Here is a 24,935-nt window from a genome sequence, read left to right as displayed (position 1 = left end):
AAATGTAACAAACAGAAACAGTCAAAAGTTGATAAAATACAGAAAATGCTAATGTTAATTATAAGAAATGGGATTAAAATAAAAAATATTATAAAGACAAGTTTTAGGACAATTTGGAAGGAGAACTGAGAAAAAGTAAAACCTACATAAAAATAAAGAAAAAAACATGGAACTAAAAGCTACGCTCTTACTGTGGAACTCAGGCTAGTTTGCTTTCCCTCCGTCATTTTAAATTGCAAGCTCTTGGTAGCAAGGATTGCCTCGTTATTTTATTTTTATATACATACACACATATATATGCAGGGACTGTCTCATTATATATAAAAAAAGCAAACAGACAGAGAGAGAGAGAACACATAGGCTACATCTACACTTGCATGATTTTCTGGAAATGCTTTTAACTGAAAAGTTTTCCGTTAAAAGCATTTTCGGAAAAGCGCATCTAGATTGGTAGGACGCTTTTCCAGAAAAGCACTTTTTCCAGAAAAGCGTCCGTGGCCAATCTAAACGCGCTTTTCCACAAAAAAGCCCCGATCGTCATTTTCGCGATCGGGGCTTTTTTGCGGAAAATACTACTGTGCTGTCTACACTGGCCCTTTTCCGGAACAGTTTTCCGGAAAAAGACTTTTGCCCGAACGGGAGCAGCATAATTTTTCTGGAAAAGCACTGATGATTTTACATTAGATCGTCAATGCTTTTCCAGAAATTCAAGTGGTCAGTGTAGACAGCTGGCAAGTTTTTCCAGAAAAGCGGCTGATTTTCCGGAATAACTTGCCAGTGTAGGCACAGCCATAGTATTATGAAATCCAAAGATATCCCAACTGGGGCCTTTAGATATAAAAAATGGGTAACATTTTTGCTATCATTCAGTCCTGCTAATAGATATACCTGTGCTGATCCTAATCACAATGTATTCTGCCATTAACATCAACGGGATTTCATACACATACAAACTTCTAGCACTGTTATTGCAGAATTGGTGCCTGATGCATGATTTGATTCTGAGTGACCAAATGAGAAAAGCTAATGCAGTAAGGCCCCAAGCTAGTAAAGTAACTTTAACCATAGAAGCAGTCCTCCTATTTGCTGGACTGAGGCTGGCACTGTCTAAAACAGCATCTACATGTTTGCATGGCCGACTAAGGGAGATGTATTCATGTTAATTGTCTTGCGGAGGGAAGGGGGAGTACAAAATATGAAAACTACACATAATTTTTAAGAAGAAATCTTCTAGGCAGTGTACAAAAATTAACTATTCATAGTAAATAGCAATAAAGGGTAAACAAAAAAAGCATTTAATACGTGACATGCCTCTGTCATTTACTGGAAGCTTGGTTAATCCAAACCCTAAAGGATAGGCTGGGCTCAGTCAAACAGCATTTTAGAAGAGTACACACATTTAGCAACAGAAGGGAATGGAAGGACTTGCCGACTACAGAATGCTGGAGTTACCAATGGAAAAGTGACATACAAAGAGAAAGCTAAACATAGCTACACTTCTATTTCACCCATTTATTTCATGGGTCAAATTTTTGTATATTGATCAGTATAAGAACAAGGAAATCTTTTCCTTGACTATGGATAAGAATAACTCTAGTACAACACCCTTTTCACACTAGCTTTAGACCTTTATCATTTGCTTCTTAAATAGCCACTCAGTCAGTATTTTAGTGAAAACAAAGACAACGTATCTTCCTATGGCATTATTTTCCAGACTGTGCATTGTTGGAAGAGATTTAATACAATTGATTAGCACACACAGATCAAACTTATTTTTAGATACTAAGTGTGAGATTTAAAAATCTCAAATGCATATTTATCCATCCATGTGAGAGACTTATCCATCTATATATTTGAAGATACTTCTTTCTGGACATATGTACAAGTCGATATTAAACTCATTATGTTGCATGGGTTAAATCATGCCCAATATTTGTTTTTTGGAGTAGAGGTGAGAACACTATAAATTTCAAAAAATCATAATAAGCCATTTCAAAGGTTATGAAGCCATGGAAACAGAAATAGCAGCAATTCATCCCACTAAACTTATCTCAAGCCAGGAAAGCAAACCCAAGTGAATATTTTGTAAGATGCCTTTTCACCTTTTTGATTTCATGAAGGAAAATGAAAGCAGAGCGTAAGATGCCACAATAGGTATTGGATTCTGAAAGGGCATAAAATGTGAGCAGGCAGAGCTTCTTAAGGGAAGAATGCAAAAATCCTTCTAAGGTTGTAAATACAAAAAAGTGTTCTTCCGATGGCATTATTGTTATAGACCAGTAAGATCTTAATGCTTATCTCAGCTTGTGCAATTGCTATCTGTTTCAGTAAAGACATGTAGATCATTTGAATGTTTAACCCTGCCCCTCCCGTACATCAGACATCCACAAAAACGTTAATTTTTAAAGTTTGTTTCAGCCAGCCATCTGTGCTTTCCAAACCCCACTACTACTCTGGGATAGACATCAAGGCTACATCTACAGTGCAACACTATTTCGGGATACAGAGGTATCCCGAAATAGCTATTCCACGTCTTTGAAGCACACCTGTTATTTCGAAATATAACGGGCTCACTCTTCCGACGTCCCTGTAAACCTCATTCCAGGAGGCATAAGAGACGTTTCGGAATAGCAAATTATTTTGAAATCAGTGCTGTGTAGACAGCACCAAATTTCAAAATAAGGGTATGTCTACACTACCCCCCAGTTCGAACTAGGGGGTAATGTATGCATACCGAACTTGCTAATGAAGCCCGGGATTTGAATTTCCCGGGCTTCATTAGCATAAAGCCGGCGCCGCCATTTTTAAAAGCCGGCTAGTGCGAACCCCGTGCCGCGCGGCTACACGCGGCACGGGCTAGATAGTTCGGACTAGCAAGCTATTCCGAACCATCTGTACGCCTCGTGGAACGAGGTGTACAGATAGTTCGGAATGGCTTGTTAGTCCGAACTATCTAGCCCGTGCCGCGTGTAGCCGCGCGGCACGGGGTTCGCACTAGCCGGCTTTTAAAAATGGCGGCGCCGGCTTTATGCTAATGAAGCCCGGGAAATTCAAATCCCGGGCTTCATTAGCAAGTTCGGTATGCATACATTACCCCCCTAGTTCGAACTAGGGGGGTAGTGTAGACATACCCTAAGCTATTTCGAAATAACATCGAAATAAGATACACAATTTGTGTAGGTCAAATTGCATAGCTTCTTTTGACCTACAGCACAATGTAGACACACCCCAAAAGAACAAATTGATATCAACCTAATAACAAAACTGATATTTACTGATAGCAAAAACAACATCAACCTGGCAAAAAGTAAGCATTTAAAGACCAACTCCTTTTGAAAGAGAAAGCTGTTCCTCATCATCTGAATGAACTGAAGACAGTAAGGAAACATACAAAGTCTCATTTCTTTGGCAGAAATTAGTCTATACAGAAAATTTAGAGTATCTCTAGTAGCAGGTGCCATCAGTATGCTATAGGTATAATGAATTAGCCTTGTTAGCACTGATGAAACACTTGCATCTCTGTATGTATGTACAGTACAGGTTGAACCGCTCTAGTTCGGCACCTCGGGACCTGGCCAAACCAGAGAATTTCTGGGCCATGGGAGGTCAATATTGTCTAGCAGCATTACCAGCACTACCACTGCTTACTGGGCTCTTAGAGACATTATGGGGTAAATTAGAGCTAAATAACAACGCAGAACAAGGAGAGCCAGGACTGGTGGCTGTAAATAAACTTCATGGGACCGTGAGAAACTTGGTCACGCCCACAATAAGTGGATATCCATCTAACTAAAATCATGCTGGACCATGGATATTGCTGGAATAGCAAGGTCCACCCTGTATAAATTCCTGACAACTGAAATTTTCACTATGTATCTGATGAAGAGAGCTGCAGCCCATGAAAGCTTATGCCCTAATAAATGTGTTAGTCCTTAAGGTGCCACAGGACTCCGTGTTGTTTATGCTATGAGCAGTACACTATGTGAGGGTATGTCTACACTACTAGTTTGTGTACACTATGTGAGGGTATGTCTACACTGCTAGTTTGAACTAGCGGGGGTAATGTAGTCATCCGCAGTTGCAAATGAAGCCCGGGATTTGAATTTCCCGGGATTCATTTGCATGAAGCCGGCCGGCGCCATTTTTAAATGCCGGCTAGTTCGAACCCCGTGCCGCGCGGCTACACGCGGCACGGAGTAACTAGTTCGGATTAGGCTTCTAATCCGTTCCACAAGGAGTACAGCTAGTTCGGATTAGAAGCCTAATCCGAACTAGCTACTCCGTGCCACGTGTAGCCGCGCGGCACGGGGTTCGAACTAGCCGGCATATAAAAATGGCGCCGGCCGGCTTCATGCAAATGAAGCCCGGGAAATTCAAATCCCAGGCTTCATTTGCAACTGCGGATGACTATATTACCCCCGCTAGTTCGAACTAGCGGGGTAGTGTAGACATACCCTGAATTAGAATTGGTCAACTTAATATGCTTCCTATTTGCAAATCAGTCAGTTCCAATAATGGCATCTACTAAAGTAAGCAATTCACTTCAGTGCTAAACTCTCCTCTCTCCATTAAGTAAAAAAAAAGAAAGCAATCCTTTTCATTTCTTTCCTTTGTGACTCCAGGAGTTTTGAAATCCGACTGTACCATGCGAATAAACAAAGGGTTATATTGTATGGGAAGGCAAGCAAACTGTTTTTCTGCTATCCAAAAAAACACTTACAGCTGGAGTCAGCAGAACATCCTCTACTCGGCAAACAGCGTGACCTGACAGGCTTTGCTATCCAATCGTTATAAGCCTGACTCTCTTAAAGATTAACTTTGACTTCTACTAAACTTCAAAACAACGGAAGAAAAGTCCGTTCTAAGCAATAACAGCAGCAGTTCTTTCATGTATACAATGAAAATTAATGTAATGAGAAAGCAATGCTAATTGTCAAGAAGACCAAAGTTTCCAAGTTTTAATGAAGGTATTAAGAGGTCACCTAAGAGGAGATCACTAAGGGAAAGCCCTTTCAGAAGAACAGGAAATCATACAAGTACTTAGCCACACTAGGTCCTATAACATGCTTTACAGGGATGTTTACTCCCCCCCTTATGAAAAGGTGAACACATAGTAGAGGCCAATTTAAATACTTCTAAAATACACAATTACTCTCTCTTTGCTCAAATTAATAGACAGAAAAATGAGTTGTCAGTTTGTGGCGAAGGCCAAAGACTAGAATTGAGATTTTTTTTTAAATCCCAATTTAAGAGTAAGACTATTGTAAGATGTGCTGAGGATTTCCTGTGACTACTTGGGCAAGTCACCTAATCTGTGCCACATTCTTCTCATCAGTAAAATGGGAATACTACTAGCCTACCTCACAATGGTAACAGAGACCAAATTCGTTAATGCTTGTAAAGTTCTTCAGCAAAAACAGAAATACATTTTTAAATAATCATAGAATCATAGAGCTGGAAGAGACCCCAGAAGGTCATCAAGTCCAGCCCCCTGCTCTAGGCAGGACCAATCCCAACTAAATCAACCTGGCCAGGGCTTTGTCAAGCCGAGACTAGGGATGGAGACTCCCACTACTTCCCTAGGTAATATAAGTGTAAAATTGTTGGGTTTTCATTACTGAACTGCATTATTTTAAAATATACATTCAAAATCATCACACAGTTTGTGATTGTTCAACTCAACTAAGTTTTAGTCTTCTTACACTAAATTTGCACATTTGATTTTCCTGGAAATTGAATGATCTCAGCCATGGTACCAGAATGCTGATTAAACCAATATAGTACCGTAAACCTCTTGGCAATTATGAAATCCCTGCTCATGGAGTGGTGAGAAGGAAAGGGGTATGAGCTGTATTATTTCTCAACAGCCCTGTGCTATGCAAAACTCTGAGCTCTTAACAGGACTATCTCCCTGCTGCCTTCTGCCCCTGAAGAAAGCTAAGCCCCTCCATCTCAGAAAGAACTTTTCCTTTCACAAGTGTCTTTTAAAAACTCCTCTTCTAGTTTCAGTAAGAGCAGCATGAATGGAGGCAGGGTGGTTAGAGGAGAAAAAGCAATGCTCACCTCTTCACCCAGTCAGCTTTTAAACAATCAGTGAATGGCAAAACAGGGCCTTTATGAAGTAAGTCATATAGCACATAACAGGAATGAAACCAATCAAGCTTTCCAGGCTTACTCTTAAACCCTGAGTTATCCTATCGAACGTGCAGCAGCAGTTAAAAAATGCTAAATGGCATGTTAGGTAACATAAAGAAAGGGATGGAGAAAAATAAAAAACCATCATCATGCCACTATATACTCCAAGGCACGCTCCACACCTTGAATAATGTGTGCCATTCTTGTCCCCCACCTAAAGAGAGATACATTAGAATTGGTAAAAATGCAGTGCAGCACAACAACAAAAATCACTAGAGGTGTGAAACAGCATCCATATGAGTGAGGAGAAATATGGAAAATGATGGACTAGTCAGCTTAGAAAAAAGATGGCTATGGGGAGTATGCTAGAGGTCTATAAAATGCAGTCTATAAGAAGTGCAAGGGACTGGACCAGCTGATCAGTTGAAGTCCCCTACAGACTTACATTTCTGTGGTTCTAAAACCATATGTGCTGCCAAAAAGGTGATGAAAGAAGTGTTATTTATCTCTCTACAAAACCTAGGTGGCCACCCAATTAAATTAGTAGGCAGGAGATATGAAACAAAAATAAGAAAGCACTTCATCACATAATCCATCTGTGGAACTGACTTCCAGGGGTGTTGTAAAGGCCAAAAGTAGAACTGGATTCAGGAAAGAATTAGATAGGTTCATGGAAGGTAGATCTATCCAATGGGTCAGCCATGCTCCAGATGTCCCAAACACTTTGATGGCCAGATGCTGGGACTGGACAATAGCACGTGGATAATTCGACAAATGGTGTTTTATTCTTTCTGAAGCATCTGGTGCCTGCCACTGTCAGGAGACAGGTTACTAGCCTAGATGGACTGTTCATCTCACTCAATAGGACCATTTTTACTTTTGTAGCCCTACTTTCGTAGATCATTTTCTATCAAGTTGCAGGACTTTTCTCTAAAAGGTAGTGAGAAAATGGGACAGAGGGAGGAGGAGTGTCTCTTTCACCAACACAAGTTGGTCCAGGAAAAATTACTTCAACCACCTTGTCTCTTGAAACCAACAGGAGTTAGAAGCCTAACTCCTTTTGAGCATGAACTTCTTGGTAATCAGGGGGATAACTTGCATAATTGACTGAAAAATTCTGGTATGCATAGGTGCTAACTTCCCCTCTAGCCATGGAGTGCTCAATCCCCTCCATACACTCTTGCCCTACCCCCGCTCCATCCTTTCCCACAAGCCCTGCCCCGCTCCCAAGTCAAATGCGCCACACTGCTTGCAGTGGGCAGGAAACACAGGGAGGGAGGAGGAAGAGCTGGTCAACAGGGCTGCAGAGCAGGGAGCCTGGCTGACAGTGGGCACTAAGCAACCACTAATTTTTCCCCATGGGTGCTCCGGCCTCAGCACATCCACAGAGTCGGCGCCTATGCTTGTGCGTAATTATTGAGTCAAGAGCACTGAACAGAGCTCTGTCACAGCAGCTTTTGGCTTTAAACACAAATTGGAACATAAGTTTATTTGTCTCAAGAAGACCGGACATTTCTAATCACTGCAGCCACTTATTTTTAGATTGTACTTTTTATATAAAACAAATGGCACTTTGACAATTAAGTATGGCTCCATGTACAGAGAAAGGGGATGTGCCCTTCTGTCTCCTTTCCACATGCAATGTAAGCTGATATGCTGTTAAAACCGTCTCAGATTTATGTGCCACAGAATAAAACTTTAAGAGGAAAAGAACGGCATTGTCCATGTCAACATCATAGTTTTCCCTCAGACTGAGCCCACAGGGTTATCTCAAGACACCTTACATATGTTCTGTCTTTTATAGTATACTCTAGGGACTCCAAATCTACATCCATTTTATAGTCTTTAAAAATGTCTGGTTCTGACATCTATCAGTCTTTGTCTTTTGTTTCCACCATCTAGCCCTGGTTTCTGGTTTCCACTGAAAGCCTCTTCAGTACGTGGCTCTTGCCAATCCTTTTTATGTGACCGTACTATAAAAATCTCCTCTTACTCATAATGTTTACTGCTTTCCTTTCCCAGGTTCGCTCTGATTTCCCCCTTTCCTCTCCCGCCCCACAATCCTCTTTGTTATTAATAGCAAGGATTCTCCTCAAATAATGATTATAACAGATATTCTTCCTTCTTTTAATGGATGTTCCATGCTTCATAGCCACATAAGAATGAAGATTTCACACTGGCATTGGACAATTTCATTTCCGGCTACCATTTTGTATTAGTCTTTCTATAACATAGTAGTGGGACGAGCACCAATAGAAAGGTTCTCTATACAGCAGTGTTTCCCCATTTTACTTGGCCATGGAACCCTTTTCAGCTTTTCAGAATTTCAAGGAACCCCTAAGGTTTGTCAAGCAAAAAAAAAAAAGAGGGGAACCCACCAATGCATGAAAATCACATTCCTTCCCCAAGACCCCACTTGCTATCCCCAGCCCTTATACACTCTCACTGGATTGAGACAGAAGGTGCGGGCTCTGGGTTGGGAATGAGGGATTTGGGTGTGGCAAGGGGTGAGAAGTGCAAGCTCTGGAAGGGAATTTGGATGCAGGAGAAGGGGATGCTGGCTCAGGGAGGGAGCTCCAGGCTGGTGAGTGTTGGGCTCAGGTGGAAGGTTGGGGTGCAGAGCAAGTCACAGGCTATGGATGTGAGGGTGCAGGAGTTTGGGTTGGGGGAGTGAGGGGCTCAGGGTAAAGAGGCTGTGAATATGATGGGCTCAGGACACAGATTTGTGAGGTGTGGATGGTGCAGGAGTGTTGTGGCAGAAGACGGAGGATGTGGGAATGCAGGAGTTTGGGGATGTAAGAGGCTCAGGCCAGAGGGTTCCAGTGTATGATAGGCTCAGATTTGGGGTCAGGTGGTGCAGGAGTGTTATGATGCTGCAGTGAGATGGGGGTTTGGGCCCAATTGGGGGCTTGTTGGCCAGGCTTCATTTTTAAATAAAATATTATGTCAAACTCAAAAGGTTGTAGCATTGTCTTCATTTATGAGAGGGGCGGGGAACCTGTTTTGAGTCAAGGGTCACTGACCCACAGAAAATTCAATTGGAGCCACACAAGTGAAATGCAAAAAAACCCTCCAAAACCCCCAAGCCTCACTAATGTGGTCCCAACTGTGCTAGTGGGGGCGGGGGACAGGGTGCTAGTGGGTGTTGGGGCTGGGGAGAGGGTGCTGCTGGGTGTCAGGATACTGGCACAGGTGGCAGGATGCTGGGGCAGGATGCTGAGGTCAGGGACATGGTCCTGCTGGGCACTGGGGTGGGTGGCAGGATGCTGGGACAAGGAATACGGTGCTGCTGGGTGCGAGGATGGGTGGCAGAGTGCTGGGGCCAGGGACAGGGTCCTGGGGTGGGTGGCAGGGTGGTGGGGCAGGGGACAGGGTGTTGCTGGGTGCTGAAGTGAGTGGCAGGGTGCTAGGGCCAGGGACGGGGTCCTGGGGTGGGTGGCAGGGTGCTGGGGCCGGGGATAGGGTGCTGCTGGGTCCTGGGGACAGTACTGGTGGGGGCAGCGGACAGGGTACTCGTGGGGGGTCTGAGCAGGGGACAGGGGCAGCAGGGACCAGTACCCGGCAATCCTGCAGCACCTCTGGGTTCCAGGAAGGGTGTGGCTGCACTTCGCCTCCCCAAACAGCTAGTATGCACGCTGCCTGAACAGCAGGGCCTGTTGCACTCCAGCAACTTACTTCCACGATGCCATCCTGTGGGGAAGGGGGGGTGCGGGGAGTCCTAGGGCAGAGAGCGCTGCCTGCACAGTCGGAGCTGCACGGACCCGGGTCTTCTGACCTCCCTCTCCCCCCCCTCCCCCCCGCCACCCCCACCGTGCAGAAAGGCTGCGGAACTAAGTTGCCGGGTGCCACAGTCCCAGCTGTTCAGGCAGTGCGCACCGGCTCCTTTGGGGAGGGGCAGTGCTTCCCTCCCCACTGTAGGTCATGTGGGGTCACCCCTGTCTGGCACCCCCCCTAGTGTGCCGGCCGGGAGCAACTGTTCCCCTCTGCCCCTGCCTCGCTACGCCGCTGCATCGCCAGGGAGGAAGGGAAAACAAGTGTGCTGCTTCTTTAGAAGCTGGTTAGCCGGCGTTCTTTCAAAGGGGGCAGGGGAGTGCCGGCTCCTCGCGGAACCCCTACCTTCACTTCACGGAACCCCAGGGTTCCATGGAGCATCAATGGGGAAACACTGCTACACAGCATCAGTCAGTCTCTAATCCCAAACTGAACTGGACTGCATTTGCTTGGACTTGATGCTGCCATATGACACTGGGTTGAGATCAAGCCAGACCTGATAAGATAACCAAGGTCAAGACTGGCCTGTATATGCACAGGAGACCTCCGAGGATAATTTACATGCTGCAGAAAATTGTGCTTGTGATGCAGTAAGTGACATACATCCCTTTGTATTCATTTTGAACAACTGGTCCTGCTTGTTGCTAGAGAGCACTGTTCTGCCAGGAGTCGAGGTTTCTGCATGTAAGCATTCTGGTTTCTTGGGGGACACTGAAGCGGTCTAGGCACTCTCTTAAGATTAAGGTTTTTAAACCGGATTTCCTGACCAATTCCAAAATGAATAATTCTGTTCCCTAAAACCATATGTCTTGTTGCAATTATACAAGCTACTCTCTTTTTTCAATACCCAAAGCTATTAACATTGCTGCACACTGTAAAAGAGGCGCTATAACAACAAAAAAGCTCTATAATAATCTGCTCCAGATATGTCTGCATTTCAGTTATTTAAGCATCTTTAGGTAGCTTATATTATTTATATCAGTGTATTGATTTTCTTAGAATCCTATAGCATATGTAGCACTCCACAATCATAAAATTACAAGATTTCTTTGATAAAAGAACTGTATGACCTAAATTGGCCAGATTAAAAAAAACCTAAATGACAATAGACTGAGGTAGACAGAGAGTGGAGAAAGGGGAGGGAAAGTAAATAACAGATAGTGATACTGTTGCTGCAGGAACACTGTTTATTCAAAGGAAAACAAATCATGCAAGTGGTTTTGTCTCATATTTGTTTGTTTAGGGGGGTTTTCTTTAGCATCATCAGGCAAACCAACATTTATTTGTTTATATAGTGTATAAAACAATATTGTTTATAAATTCCTTTGGGATCCATCTAGATGAAAGGGCCTATATAAATGTTATTACTTTCGTACTGTCACATACTTTACTGAGATCATCTATTGTTCTTACACTTCCTTCTGTTTAAATATCACCCACACAGTCAAACAAAAGAGCAAATGGACAGAAAAATCCCTGACTGTGAAACCATGCTCATCATCTACGGCTTTCCTTTATAACGATCATTATCAAAACTTAAAGCCCAAAATGAAAATGAAGTGCCTCCACCACTGTTAATATGCCCTCTTCTTCCCCATGCTAGCAGAAGATTCTCTGTCAGGCTACGTCTACACTGTGGAGCTATTTTTGGGATACTGGAAGTACCCTGAAATAGCTATTTGACGTCTTTTGAGCATGCCCGTTATTTTGAAATATAATGAGCTCGCTAGTCCATGTGAACTTCATTCCATGAGGGTTAAAGGACGTTTCATTTTGAAAAACCATGCCCTTAACTCAAAATGAGCTATACAATTTGCACTATGCAAATTGCATAGCTTATTTTGAGGTAATTTTGAAAAATTACACAATTTCAAAATTACCTCAAAATAAGCTACACAATTTGCACACTGCAAACTGTGTATCTTATTTCAAGGTAAGGGTGCAGTGTAAACGCACCCTCAGTGTGTGTTATTCTCACCCATATCCCTATACTACAACGATCCTTGTGTGGAAAGACCCCACAAATGCAGTGTCCACCAATTCCAAGAGCTCACTGGAGGATCAGAATTGAATCATTTTGAACTACCCAACCTACATAGAGGCCACTTCTTTCCTTGAATTCCATCACAGCTCTTTCAATTATTTTGCCATTGGTCCTTGGATTTGAGCTCTCCAAGACAAGTGTCAGAGTTTTTACTGTAGACAACCCTGGCCTTCAACATCTGCTACACACTCTACTTCACCAGTGCACAGATTTGGCAGTCTTCTGAATACTATACTGGATTTAAAGTTTGGCTATGCTTCCCCCCAGGCAATTTGAGGGGTCGTATAATTTCATTTGATTGACTGCACTTTTTAAGTGTAAGATGCTATCATTTTTAGGTTTCATATTTTGTATTTCAGTGCTTGGGATAAGAGTAGAACAGCACCTTGTATTTTATACATTACTTTTAAAATTTGCCAAGAGCAGTCAGTTTGGTTGATAAACCTGGATTTACAAATTGCCTTTTTGTCTTTATGCAAGTCTTTAATCTCCAGCTGTATCTATACTTCACTGTTATACCTTGTAACAGACTAACACTGATGAAAGATTAAGTCTCTGTAATTCTTGCAGTATGTCCTGCCAGCCTTCTTTAAAAAAATAAAATAATTAAAAAAAAAAAGGAATAATTATCTTGGTGGTAGGATAGCTCCGATTCTCAGATGAAGCATATTCTCTCTTGTAAACCATGCTGCAGGTATTGCTTTTTAGCATTTCTCATATAACACAGAATTGAGACAAGGCGATCTTGCATACTTAATTATAGATGTTAAAAAAGCAGAATGCTACTAACATCCCGTGACCTTGTCACAGGAAAAGTACACACAGCTCTTTAATGCTACAAGAATACATTTTGAACCTAAAACTTTCTGCTAACTTGAAACTCGGGTCTCTTAACCTAGACCAAACGAGTGTTTTGGCTGCCATAATTACAGGTAGCCAAACAACAGAAGAGCATTATTAAAATTAGGGACGTTAAATTTAGATTAACTAATGGAATAGTCATTGGGATTTCCATTGACTATTCCATTAGTCAATAAGGGCACCTCCACCTTTGAACTGTAGCAAGAGCCCTGCTCGCACTGTTTCCCGCCGTGCCTCTACCTTCCCTTTCCAGGAGGGGACTGGCTCTGTGCTCCCTACAGGGCCTCAGTTTTGAAATGTACAAAAGCCCCAGTAGGGCTCTTGTACATTTCAAAAGGAAGCCTTGCAGGGAGCACGGGACTCCCCCACTGGCCCCGCACTCCCTGTGGAGCTTCCTTTTGAAATGTACAAGAGCCCTGCCAGGGCTCTTGTACATTTCAAAAGCAGAATTGCAGCAGAACCAGCTCACGCTGTTTCCTACTGTGCCTCTACCTCTCCTGTCCCCGGCGGAGACAGTGCTGGAGGGAACCGGGTTTAAGCCCTCTCCCACCAGCACTGGCTCCTGCTTCCCTCCCCTTGCTGCCTCTCTCTGATAGATGCAGCAAGGGAGGTGAAGCAACTAGTCACATCATTAGTCGACTATCCAACAAGCATAAGCTTATCTGACAGTCAACTAGTCACTTACATCCCTAACTAAAATTCTATGTTCCAATTGTTTGTTGAGTCCGTATAACAATGCTTAAGTAATGGGTCAACAGGCTATATGGTGGAACTGTTTCTGGACTTTCAAAGGAAACTGGGTAAGAGCAGAGCATTCTGAAGAAGAAAAATACAAGATGGTTTGTTGCAATCTGGACTCATATCTTAGGGTGTGTCTACATTGCAGGGCTTAACTCGAAATAAGCTCACAAATTGAGCTACATCAATTCCGTAGCTTATTTCGAAATAGGGAGCATCTACACAGAACTTATTTCGAAATAGAGCACTCTTCCTCCGACTTCCCTTATTCCTTGTACAATGAGTGTTACAGGAGATGGAATAGGAAGTTCTTCGGCGTGACAGTATTTTGACACTATTTTGAAATAACTGCCTGCTGTGTAGACTGCGGACTGTTATTTCGGAATAGCGCTAGCTATTTTGAAATAGTGTTGCAGTGTAGATGTACCCTTATACTACACCATTCCAGCAGATAAGACAGTCAGTCATGGCAATCTCTGCCAATGTTGATTCCCAAGTGAAAGAAACGCAGGAACTGCACAAGAGTCACTCTTCTCCAAAAAGTCCTTGTTTTAACTCCGTTAAATGTTTAATTCTTTCATGAGACATCAAACACGCCTGCTTTGTGGCAGAGAGGATACCCACAAGCTGCTCCTCATTTGCTCAGCAGTAAAGAGGAATTCTAACAAATTTACAAAAGAAGCTTAGGTGACCTGGCCTCTAGCAGGCTGAAACCCATTCCTCCTTTCTTTAACATGGATATTGACAACAATATAACTCATGAATTCACAGATTAGAGTATCAATTGCGGCGAGTGTCCAGGTTTTTTTATTAGCAGGGTTGAAAGGCATTCAGTATATATCGAATAATTTTAGCCCCACCGTTACACAAAATTCTTCCTGACTTTTATGGGCTCTGAAGTAGACTGGCTGAACTCTTTGGAAAATTACCTCTTAAGGGGATAGCTGGACAGCATCAATAGAAATGTGGTGCCAGATAATGGCTGCAATAACTGTCTTCATCTCTGGAGAATAATGGATTGTGAATATATCAATACAAGGAGTGGAAGGGCAGGAGAGACTGAGCAGGCACTGGAGGCAAAGATAATGCCACACATGAGGTTTTGTATACTCATCTCTTTTCAGGAGGAGGGAGGAAGTCCTTTATTGAGAGTAAAGTATCCATAATGCCATGTTTGTAATCATCAATGTTAAACCAACTAAGCATTTTTGGAGAGGCAGTTGCAAGAGCATCAATGGCATACAAATCAATGACGTACCATTGTTCCACAAATACAAAAAAAAAAAAAAAAAAAAAACGCTCACACATCATTTTGAATGCTAGTTTTTGACCCTGCAGTCACATGCCATAGTCCAAGAGAAAGGATCTGAAGGAAAACAGATTTGTACCAGAGTACAAGTCCAGTGATCTAAAAACTGCACCTCAGCATTCACACCTAGCAAAAGAAATACATTTTCAATGTACGTGCCAACTCGAGTCACTGGGCCGGGCTACAAAGGAACTATTCCAAAAGCAGTGACCTTGCAGCCATTCCTGGGTTCAATTTTTTCCCCCTTCCAAGAGGGGGGCCTTCTCGTGAGGAAGCTGACTTGGCTGCAAATGTAGGCACAGTGGAAAGTGGAATGCCATAGGAAAGTTACAGCCATGAATTCTTTGCAAATTAATAGTGTGCCTTTACTTAGCTAACAGATGTTGAAGTAAGAACACCACTTCCAACAATGTAGATTATTGTATGTGCTGGATATGGAAGCTCCTGTTATCCTTCTATGATTATTCAGAGTATTTTCCATGCAAAAATGTTTAAATACCCCAGTTAAATTGAGGGGGGGGCACCTGTAAAATGGGTATTTATTATGAAAGGCTGAAGTAAAATTGGTTGTGTGTCTGCCACTCAATTCAGTCATTATATTTTCATCTATCAAAATGCAAAAAAACCTTCTTATAATAATGCAATGTTCCAGTGGCACAGCTAACCTCACAAAAACATCAGGAAACGCAGAAGTCAGTGTGACTACAGCAACATGAACATAACCGTGTTACATATTCTGACTATTCTATGGGGCATTTATTATGACAATACTAAATTGTAAATTTTTAATTGTTTTATTCAACCACAAAAATAACAGGAACACAAAATACCACACGTATACAACAGAACTGCATTAACGTTGCTCACAAAACCTTAACCTCTCAGTTCCTGCCTTTATGATCTGAACTGCATGTTCTCCATTGAACTTAAATAATCAATTAAAAAAGCACGATGCATGTTGCTTCTGCTTAATGATGTTAGCATTTAAATGGTCCCAGGGAGGCTTTGAGGCTCATACTCCAATGAGATTAAATGAATGATTTCCCACATTTGCAGCTTCTGCTGTTGAGTTGGAGGCAATTTTTATTGGTTTACATTACATCAGGATGATCTTCAGATAGAGAGTAGACCTAATACTGGTCTATGCTCTCACCCCATTATGCCTCTCCTTCAGTATAAAGCAGCCCGTTCACAGTGAGGTTCCTTTACTTTGAATTTTCCTAGTAAAGGGAGATTCTCCAAGCAGCCCTATGCTGTTCTCATTCTGCCCACCCAAATGGCAGAGGAATATCAGTGGTGTGGAGGCCAGTGGTACAAAAAGATGTGGCTGGAGCACAGCACAGCAGTGCATGGCTGCTCCAATTCAGAAAATGCAAAGGTGGCTTAAAGCCCATCTCTACCTGGCTCCCACCCATTCCTGGGTGGCACCTCCTGAGAGGCACTGCTCAGAATTTGGCCCTGCTTCATTAATTTCTTAAATGCCCATTGTGCACGCCCATTAGTGATTTCCTAATAATAGATGTTTTTATTTTTCCCTTCAAACCAACCCAAGGTGCTAGTCCTCATTGTGGTCTTTCTCCACTAGCAAGTTCCAAAACTTTACCCATGCCTTCTGTTGCCCTTTATTTAACAGTGTGGTTCAGACATTTTATGAAAGGGGAAGTATTTCCCTTCTCTTTCCTAAACTCAACAAAGGCTTAAAAGATTATGATCAAACTTTCTAAAAAACAAAATCCCACGAACAGACCAAAGAGATAGGTATCTAACTCCCTTCAAAATTCAGTTGACGTTAGCTAGGTACCTCTCACTTTTTTGCATCTGAAAACCTACCTGTCAAAAGTGTCGACCCCAAAAAAATTTCTGGCATTTGAGTGCATGTGAAAACTGAAGGTTATAATTAAAACTGTTCTGTGGCCTTAAACCATGGCAAGGCACTGTATCTGCTGCATAATAATAAGCATAAATATAATAAGCATAAAACTAAATATAGCACTATTAAGAGAAAAGAGCTTTTAAGCCCCATTTCAGAGTACTTCAGCATAACTAGCGGTATATAAAAAAAAGACTGCACAGCACCAAAAAAGTTCATTCAGGTACAATGAAGGATGTGAAAAACTTTATAAATTTCACATTAAAAAGCCAAAATGTATGGAATATAAGTTTATTATAAGCCACTAATATATTGAGAAATTACTTTTTATACTGAGGCTTCAAAAATGTTGATATCCAGTAGCTCTAACATTCACAAAAACTCTTATTTTTCTCTCCACTCTTCATGACAAAATAGGTCTGGCACATCAGCTTTGAAAATGCAGTGAAAATTAAAGCAGTATTTAATGCATCCAATGGCTAAGTAACATTTGCCATTTCCAAATAATTTATAGCTGTGCAGAATAATTTAAGACAAAATATGAGAAATTGCTACCACACATATTCTGAGGGTACGTCTACACAGTAGCGCGCACCTTGAAATATTGCATAGCTCTATTTCAAAATAGCTTATTTTGAAATTTGGCGGTCTACACAGCTCTAATTTTGAAATAAATCGCTATTCCAACATCTTCCTTAATCCTTGTGCAATGAGGTTTACAGGAAGTGGGACTAAGAAGCCCATTATTTCATATTTATTTCAAAATAATGGGCGTGCTGTTAAGATATGCAAAATGCTATTTCAGGATAACAAAGACAATTTGGGTGAGCTAGTATCTTTTCTTTTATCAAGCAAAACTGATTCAATAGACAAGCAAAAGTTGGCCCAATAAAAGACATTACCTCATCCACTTCATATCTCTAAAATGCTAGGAACATTATCATAATCACATTATCTTTTTTAGTAGAGCAGCAAGTTTATCAGTTTGAAACCACCTCAAAAAGTTCTCATTACACCTTACCTTTTATTAAAAATACAGCTTTAAAAATTCAAGTTCAACATAAAGAAACCATTATAAGCATGTACTAGTTATGCATATATTGTATGCGCATATAACAAGATCATAAATCACAATGAAAATATTAAATAGAGATGTAGGGGTTTATGCTGTTCCATTTTTTTCTTCCTAGAAACAAAATATTATTTTCTCAGGCACTTTCAGAAAGTTTAACATTACATAACAATTGTTTTGTTGTCAACTGCATTATTTTTCAAAATCAGGAATATGTTCCTATGCTGAATACTATGGAGTATTTTTCTATGGTTTAATACCATTCTATTAACTTATGAAAACAAATTTCCATCAATTCCTGTTTTCTCATGAGAAAAATCTGAACTAAATGAAGACAAAATTACCAAAAGTAATATTCTAGAAAATATAAAAATGAACCATAACAAACACCTGAAATCAAAGCCCATTTACATGAAGTTCTATTTAGTGAATGCTAGTAGATTCCGATGAACCTGGTATGTCCATCATGTAGGAAGAAACTGACACCTATTGGCAACTTTAATATTACTGCATAATAGTCCTTTTCCTCAACATAAGAAGAAACCGTTCTAAATATATGGATATTTTTCAATAAAGGGAAGGGAGAATTTTTTGCTATACAGGTACTTAAAAAGGAAGCATTTTCTCCATTTGAATTCCATGCATACTTTAAGATTTTCCTTTTAAACAGAGAACACCCCCACCAATACAGTAATTATAGTACAAGCGGGAGCTAGAAACATCAGTGAAGAAGATGCCATCCTAGGGAATAAACCAAACTCTCTTCATCAGTGCACTGGAGAAATTACATACATGTGTGATATGTTCAGTCTTCGGGCCAAGCGTACTAGGTATTATTTTTAATAACCTCCACAGACAAATCAGGAGCCACATCAGCAGAGATACTCTGTCTTTCCAACTAGCCTATGAATTACTCTAGTAGAGATACCAGTGTCAGACACATAGATCCTCCTAGAGGAGTGTTTCTGGGGGCTTCCTTATCAGTTAGGATCAATCATCAATGTGTAGAATTAAAAACAGCATAAAAAGCATCTGCAACATTAGGAAAAAAATGCCAGTAGCCAACAACTTTTCCAAGCTTATACCCAGAGTCTGAGTTACTAATTCAGCAGGTAGCAACACCTGTGGGCAGATATGCCCATTCCTAGCACAGTCACACCTGGGAAAATTCTGCATCAAAATATTAAAAATTCTGCACACGTTCTATTAAAATTCTGCAAAATTTCTGCATATTCTGTCAAAATAACCCTAAATAATCACATCAGTTTCAATTATTTTGGTAATTTATTTCAAAATACCCATCAGCAAGTATGTCGGTAACAAATACAGGCACAAAAAAATTCACTGGAGGGAGACAGTTAAAGAAACCCCATATAACAACCCAGTTCCTCTTTCTGTCCCTCCATCCCCTCAGAGCCCAGCCAAGGGACCGGACACATACACACCCTCCCCACTCAGGGCATGTCTATACTGGGGAGTCATTTTGAAAGAACTCCTCATATTTCGAAATAACAAGGTGAGTGTCCACACTACCAAGCCTGTTATTTCAAAATAAGGGGCTGATTATTTTGAAACAACAACTCCTTTTTCCTTGGGGAATAAGCTTATTTCAAAATAGTTATTTCAGGAGTTATTATTTTGAACTAACTTATTTCGAAATAATCTTATAGTGTAGACATAGCCTCAAAGCCCAGCCACAGTGCTCCCACACCAATCCTTCACAGACGATAATACCACAAGGTATTATCCCCCACATAGCCCTGATACCCGATCTCCCCCTCCCCCTTCCCGGAACCCAGCCAGAGCTCCCTTTGCCCAAACACTTTTCCCCTTCACCCCCAGAGTTCAGCTGTAGGGCCCCTGTGGTGTGGTGTGGTGTAGGAGATACTGTACAAGCCCAGAACTAGCATCAGGCTGTATTTCCCTCTTGGTCCCTAGCCTCTGAGGGGTATAAGGATGGGTGTCTGGTCTACAGAGGCCATGGCTGGGCTCTGAGAGAGAGAACAAGGGGTGTGTATTAGGGAAGGGGTCTGTCAAGGCTGCTCTCCACAGTCACTAGAGACTTATGTTTAAAAATTCCCCAAGGTTATACATTCCCTGGCCTTGGATTGGTACCACTACCACCACCCAAACACAAAAGCCCCTTTGAGAACCCAGGAAGGCGCACTTGGGAATTGCTTCCTGTGGCTCTTCCTCAAGCTTTTTTAACCCTCCCTCTGGACTGAGCTTGAAAACTTTAATTTTTCTTAGTGTTTGGCCCTCAGGGCATGCGGGGAACTGCAGCTGCCAGAAACCCTCCAGCTTCTTCCCTCTACCACCATCTTCTATGTGTGAACCGGGCTCTGTCAGGTTCAGCAGCACCTAGTGGTGGCTAGAAGCACTGCAGCCAATGTCTGAGAGGGGGGAGGAAATTCTGTATGCGCAATCTTAATTTCTGCAAAATTCTGCATTGCGCAAGTGGTGCAGAATTCACTCAGGAGTACACAGTGTAGTCCTGACCTCATTATTGTTTAGGAGCTACCACAATATAAATATCTATAATAATGAAAAACAGATCTGGGACTGCAGATCAAGAACAGCCAGAAAGAGTTGACAAGACCACTGGAACTGTATGTCACATTTTCAAATAGATGATTACACAAATTCTACAGCTGGAAACACAGAGCACCTAGAGTATAATCACAGAAGCTTTTAACAAACTAATAATAGAAGTATCATCAATAAAAGTACTTTTCACTATACAGGAGAGTTTAGCTATGATGACAAATATGCAAAACTATACAAATTCACAGAGGTAATGAATGGAACTTGATTCTGGGAGGTAAGAGAGCACTTGCACCTCTCAACAAAGTCACTGAGAGCTGCAGACACTTAGCATTTTTGGGATGAAACAACAGGCCTTTAGGGATCAACATGCACTGCAATGTGGTTTTTTAACTTGCAATTTGATTCTGTTGACAACTCCAAGTCTGTTTTATGGCACTACAGCTATTTACCAGAGCACAGAAATGGAATCCAATATCATACATACTTGTAACGAAGAATTTTTTTGTGAATGTACAGCTGTCGAAGGCAGCAATTTTCTCTTGCAAGACTACAACAAGTATCCTAAAAACACAAAAATGAAAACATGTGTACTTGAAACATGAATTTTCCAATAACTGGAAGTTGCTAAAGACATTCTCATTCCCACTACAGAACTGGCTCTTCAGGAAGTATACAAATACAATACAGAGGAGGACAGCATCTTTGATATACTCCCCGTAAAAAAAAAAACCTCATTAGATAAGAAAGAAAATAGAATTACAAGGATCCTTCATTGTCTTCAGAGTCCAAATCACAATCAAATCCACAATCAGCACACACACTAATCTACAAGGAAGTCTTTTACCCTGGAAATAATCACATTGTTTATTTCATGGCAGATCTGTTAAACTACTAGTGGTATTTACTAACAGTGGTGTTTACTAACAGTTCCTCCCCCCACCCCACCCCGTCATATGAAAGCACAGCAGTACAGAATTAAAGATGAGAGAAATAGGCTTTATGTAATAAACCACTTCCAGTGATTGCCAGCATCCTAAAGGCAAGGACAATGAAAAAACTCAAGGGGATAGCTATTGTCCGGTTACCTTTGACAATGTCAGTGCTTTACATGCAAATACCAATACACAGAAATTCTGTAGCCTGGCAAAAATGCTGGTTGTCCTACATTTTTGAGCCTTTAAATTAAAGGACCATAGGTTTTTGGGGAGTGTGCATAACAAAGGTAAATTTAAATGCACTGAATTTAAATATCCAGTACCTGCTCATCATTCAAAGCAAAACACAGACGTGTGGCAAATGACTAGGCACTGGCACACTGTATGTTCTAATACATAAAAGTACAGCTTAAAAATGTACACCATTTTTATATTTAGAATGAAGATTTAGGTCATTTAGACACAAAGAGTCTCTGAAATCATTTACAAATTTAGTTTAAAAAGGGAAAAGGGGGGGAATCAGTCTGAGCAGCTGTGCCAACCAAAGAGTTTGTAAGCTTTAGCACCCATTTGCTAAGTCTAATAAAAGCCTTCCTCAAATAGAGAAATATGGCTTTCTTAAATCTGATTACTCTCTCATTACAAAGAGCTGGAAAAACTGTAGTTACTATTTAGTTGATGATGAACAGTAATGTGTGTGTCTATATTTATATTTATGTCATGCTATTCATGTTTGTTCTATCAATTTCCATTTGAAATGTCTATCCTCTTAGGATGCATCTACACAGCAGGGCTTAACTCAAAATAAGCTACACAAATTGAGTTATATCAATTGCATATCTTATTTTGAAATAAGGAGCATCTACACAGCACTTATTTCAAAATAGAGCACTCTTCCTCCCACTTCCCTTACTCCTCGTAAATGAGGCTTATAGGAGTCGGAGTAAGAAGTCCACCAGCTTGACAGTATGTTGACACTATTTCAAAATAAGTTCCTGCTGCGGACTAAGTTATTTTGGAATAGCGCTAGTTATTTCGAAATAGTGTTGCAGAGTAGATGTACCCTTAATGTCCAAAGTGTGTACCAATCAAGCTTATCCAGAAATTCATGAAGCTTAGGAAAAATACTAGCTGTCAAAAGTGTATTATTTGAATGAAATAACCTAAGACCATCATAATAAAGAATTCGAAAGAATGATCTTGGGATTACTTCATAGATGGACAAAGACATCAAGTCCGCATTTCTAGAAACCACCAAAATATTTGTTTTCCAGACTTGGCCCTCAATGTGCAGTTCCTCTGTTTTTATTCTAAGAGCCCTCTGTAGAGGCCACTTTGAAAATGGATAGATAAAGGACCAGAGCAACCAGGATCTGCCAATGCAAGTGCCTTGGACCCAACCTCAAAATCATATGATCCCACAACAGATCTCAGCAGCTTGGCTCCAGCTAGGTTTTATCATCTTTGGATCCCTGTGATCCAAAGTAGCTGTCATTGCTGGGACATTATCAAAACCACTTTCATATCAATCTCTATTAACTCCAGAGAATTAGCATATATTATTAGGTGCTTGTTTTCCCTTATGCTGTCTCTTTTTCTAATATCAGAAAGGGTTCTTGTGAAAGATTGGGGTGCACCTTTTGAGAAGAAGATCTAGCTGCTCCAAAGAACACCTGTCCTGATGGACTTGAGAACTTCCCTGGAGAGGGTTAGACTCATTCTCAGGTAAGTTTGAGGACTTCTTCAATTAAGAAGACTCAGAAGAAACTGCAGGCACCAGATGATTAGGATATTTTCCCCCATGCATAAGACTCTAGAGCTACGTCTATACTGCGCTCACGCAAGAGGGGTTTTTTGCGCAAGAAGGAGCAGTATAGACTGCTCCTTCTTGCACAGAAATCCCTTGCGCAAAAATGGCAGCTCATTAGGTATGCAAATGAGGCATGGTGATATTCAACGTTGTGCCTCATTAGCATATGTTCTTGCGCAAGAATGTGCAATGTAGACATAGCTTCAAAGTACAAAATGAATTCTGTTGTCAAAAGGCAGGACGTGCAGTCTTATACCAGGATTCTACCTGGGCGCGGTCATGAAGGAAAATTATAGTTCAGAAGTCCATGAGTCCTTCTATTATAAAAGTCTCTTCCCCCTCCCCCCTCAATAATTTACAACTTGTCTGGTTTGAAAATTAGTATTCATTTTATTCCAAAGCGAATTGCTTTTACAGTCATGTGACAGGGTAAGATCCCCCCCCCCCCCCGCACTAGGCCAGAAGGGACTAATTCCACTCTGAGGGCCAGAGAGGCCACACCCCCTATAGCCTGCTGGGCATAATCCCGTTGCTGGGGGTATAAAAGAGGGCTACTCAGGGCAGATGGGGCTGACCACTGGAGGGGAAGGAGCTGAGGCAGGAGCTCCTGGACAACCCCTGCAGCCACCCCTGGAGCAGCCACCCCGGAACAGCACCAGCCACCACAGCAGCTGTAGCAACAACACCGAGCAAGGCAGTTGCCAGACTGGGACTGACTGCCAGAGCCACACGCAGAGGACAGCACGGCACGCCGGTACGGGTAGGAAGTGGCTCAGGGTGGAGGATTGTCCTCTGGGAGCTCAGCATGTTCTGGCAGGTCTTCCCGCTGAGCAGGCAGTGAGAGTATTCGCTGCCAACAGGGCCCTGAGCCGGGGCGTGGTAGAGTGGGAGGGCCGGAGTCCCCGTACCACCCCCACCCCACCGTAACCTAGCTCCCTAGATTTTGGGGGGAGCTTACCCGCGAACCAAGCCGGAAAACTGTCTCCAACCTGAGGGAATAGAGCTATGTTTGTGACGAGGCCCTAGGGGCCATAATTACCCTACTAGGGGTGCACTAGCCTTGTTACTAGGCCTGAGAGGCTGTACTGACCCTAATATGGGGTGGACTAGGTATGGGACTAGTCTGCAGAGGCTGTATTGACCCTAACAGGGGTGCAATGGACTAGCGACTAGGCCCAAGAGGCCGTACTGACCCTGATAGGGGGTGAATCTGATTTGGGTGCAAAGCCTGAAAGGCTGAGCCAGCCCTTACTTTAGGGGCTGTACCCCACGGGAAATGACTAGGGGTGCCCCAGATACCAGGAAACCCCATGACAGATCAACTATTTTTATTTGGAAAAAGTTGGAATTCATTTTTTTAATCACAGGAAAGGAAAACACAAAGGAAATGTATCTGTTTTAAGTACCTTCTTCCAGGAGGTCTCCGACCCCTAGTCTACACTAGGGGATAAGGTCAAGTTAAGATACACAACTTCAGCTACGTTAATTTTGCAGCTTAAGTTGACACATCTTAACTCAAATTTTGGCACCATCCAAACTGCAGGAAGTCGACGGGAGAACATTCTACTTTTGACTTCCCTTACTCCTTGTGGAAGCAGGACTCCTGGCATTGACGGCAACACCCTCTCAGTTTGAATTAGGGGTCTTCACTACCCGTGCTAATTCGAACCCCAGAAGATTGACTGTGGCTGCTTTGATCTTCTCTGTTGTGTGGACATGGCCTAAGACATTAGGCAATTAATACTGGACAAGATGAAGGGCAGTTGACTATGGAGGTTTTTTTTAAATGCAATGTATATAAAAAGTGTATTTGTTTTGCTCACAACACTCTCCCCAATCCTTC

The 24,935-nt window shown here is 41.9% G+C and overlaps 1 protein-coding gene across 11 annotated transcripts in view; it reads right to left on the bottom strand.

Moving 5' to 3' along the window:
* BCAS3 (BCAS3 microtubule associated cell migration factor) overlaps nucleotides 1-24,935 on the bottom strand; it is a 590,230-nt gene that overhangs the window by 470,908 nt on the left and 94,387 nt on the right. For all 11 annotated transcript variants that reach the window (XM_014581354.4, XM_014581355.4, XM_025179224.3 and 8 more), the window contains exon 9: nucleotides 20,832-20,908. In XM_014581354.4, the coding sequence (XP_014436840.1) occupies nucleotides 20,832-20,908 (77 nt within the window). The remainder of the gene's footprint in view (nucleotides 1-20,831; nucleotides 20,909-24,935) is intronic.

This window comes from Pelodiscus sinensis, chromosome 21 (assembly GCF_052426305.1).
Source record: "Pelodiscus sinensis isolate ZL-2025 chromosome 21, ASM5242630v1, whole genome shotgun sequence".
Classification (NCBI taxonomy): Eukaryota; Metazoa; Chordata; order Testudines; family Trionychidae; genus Pelodiscus; species Pelodiscus sinensis.
Note: the sequence above shows the minus strand (reverse complement) of the source record. Positions and strands in the feature narration are given on the sequence as shown.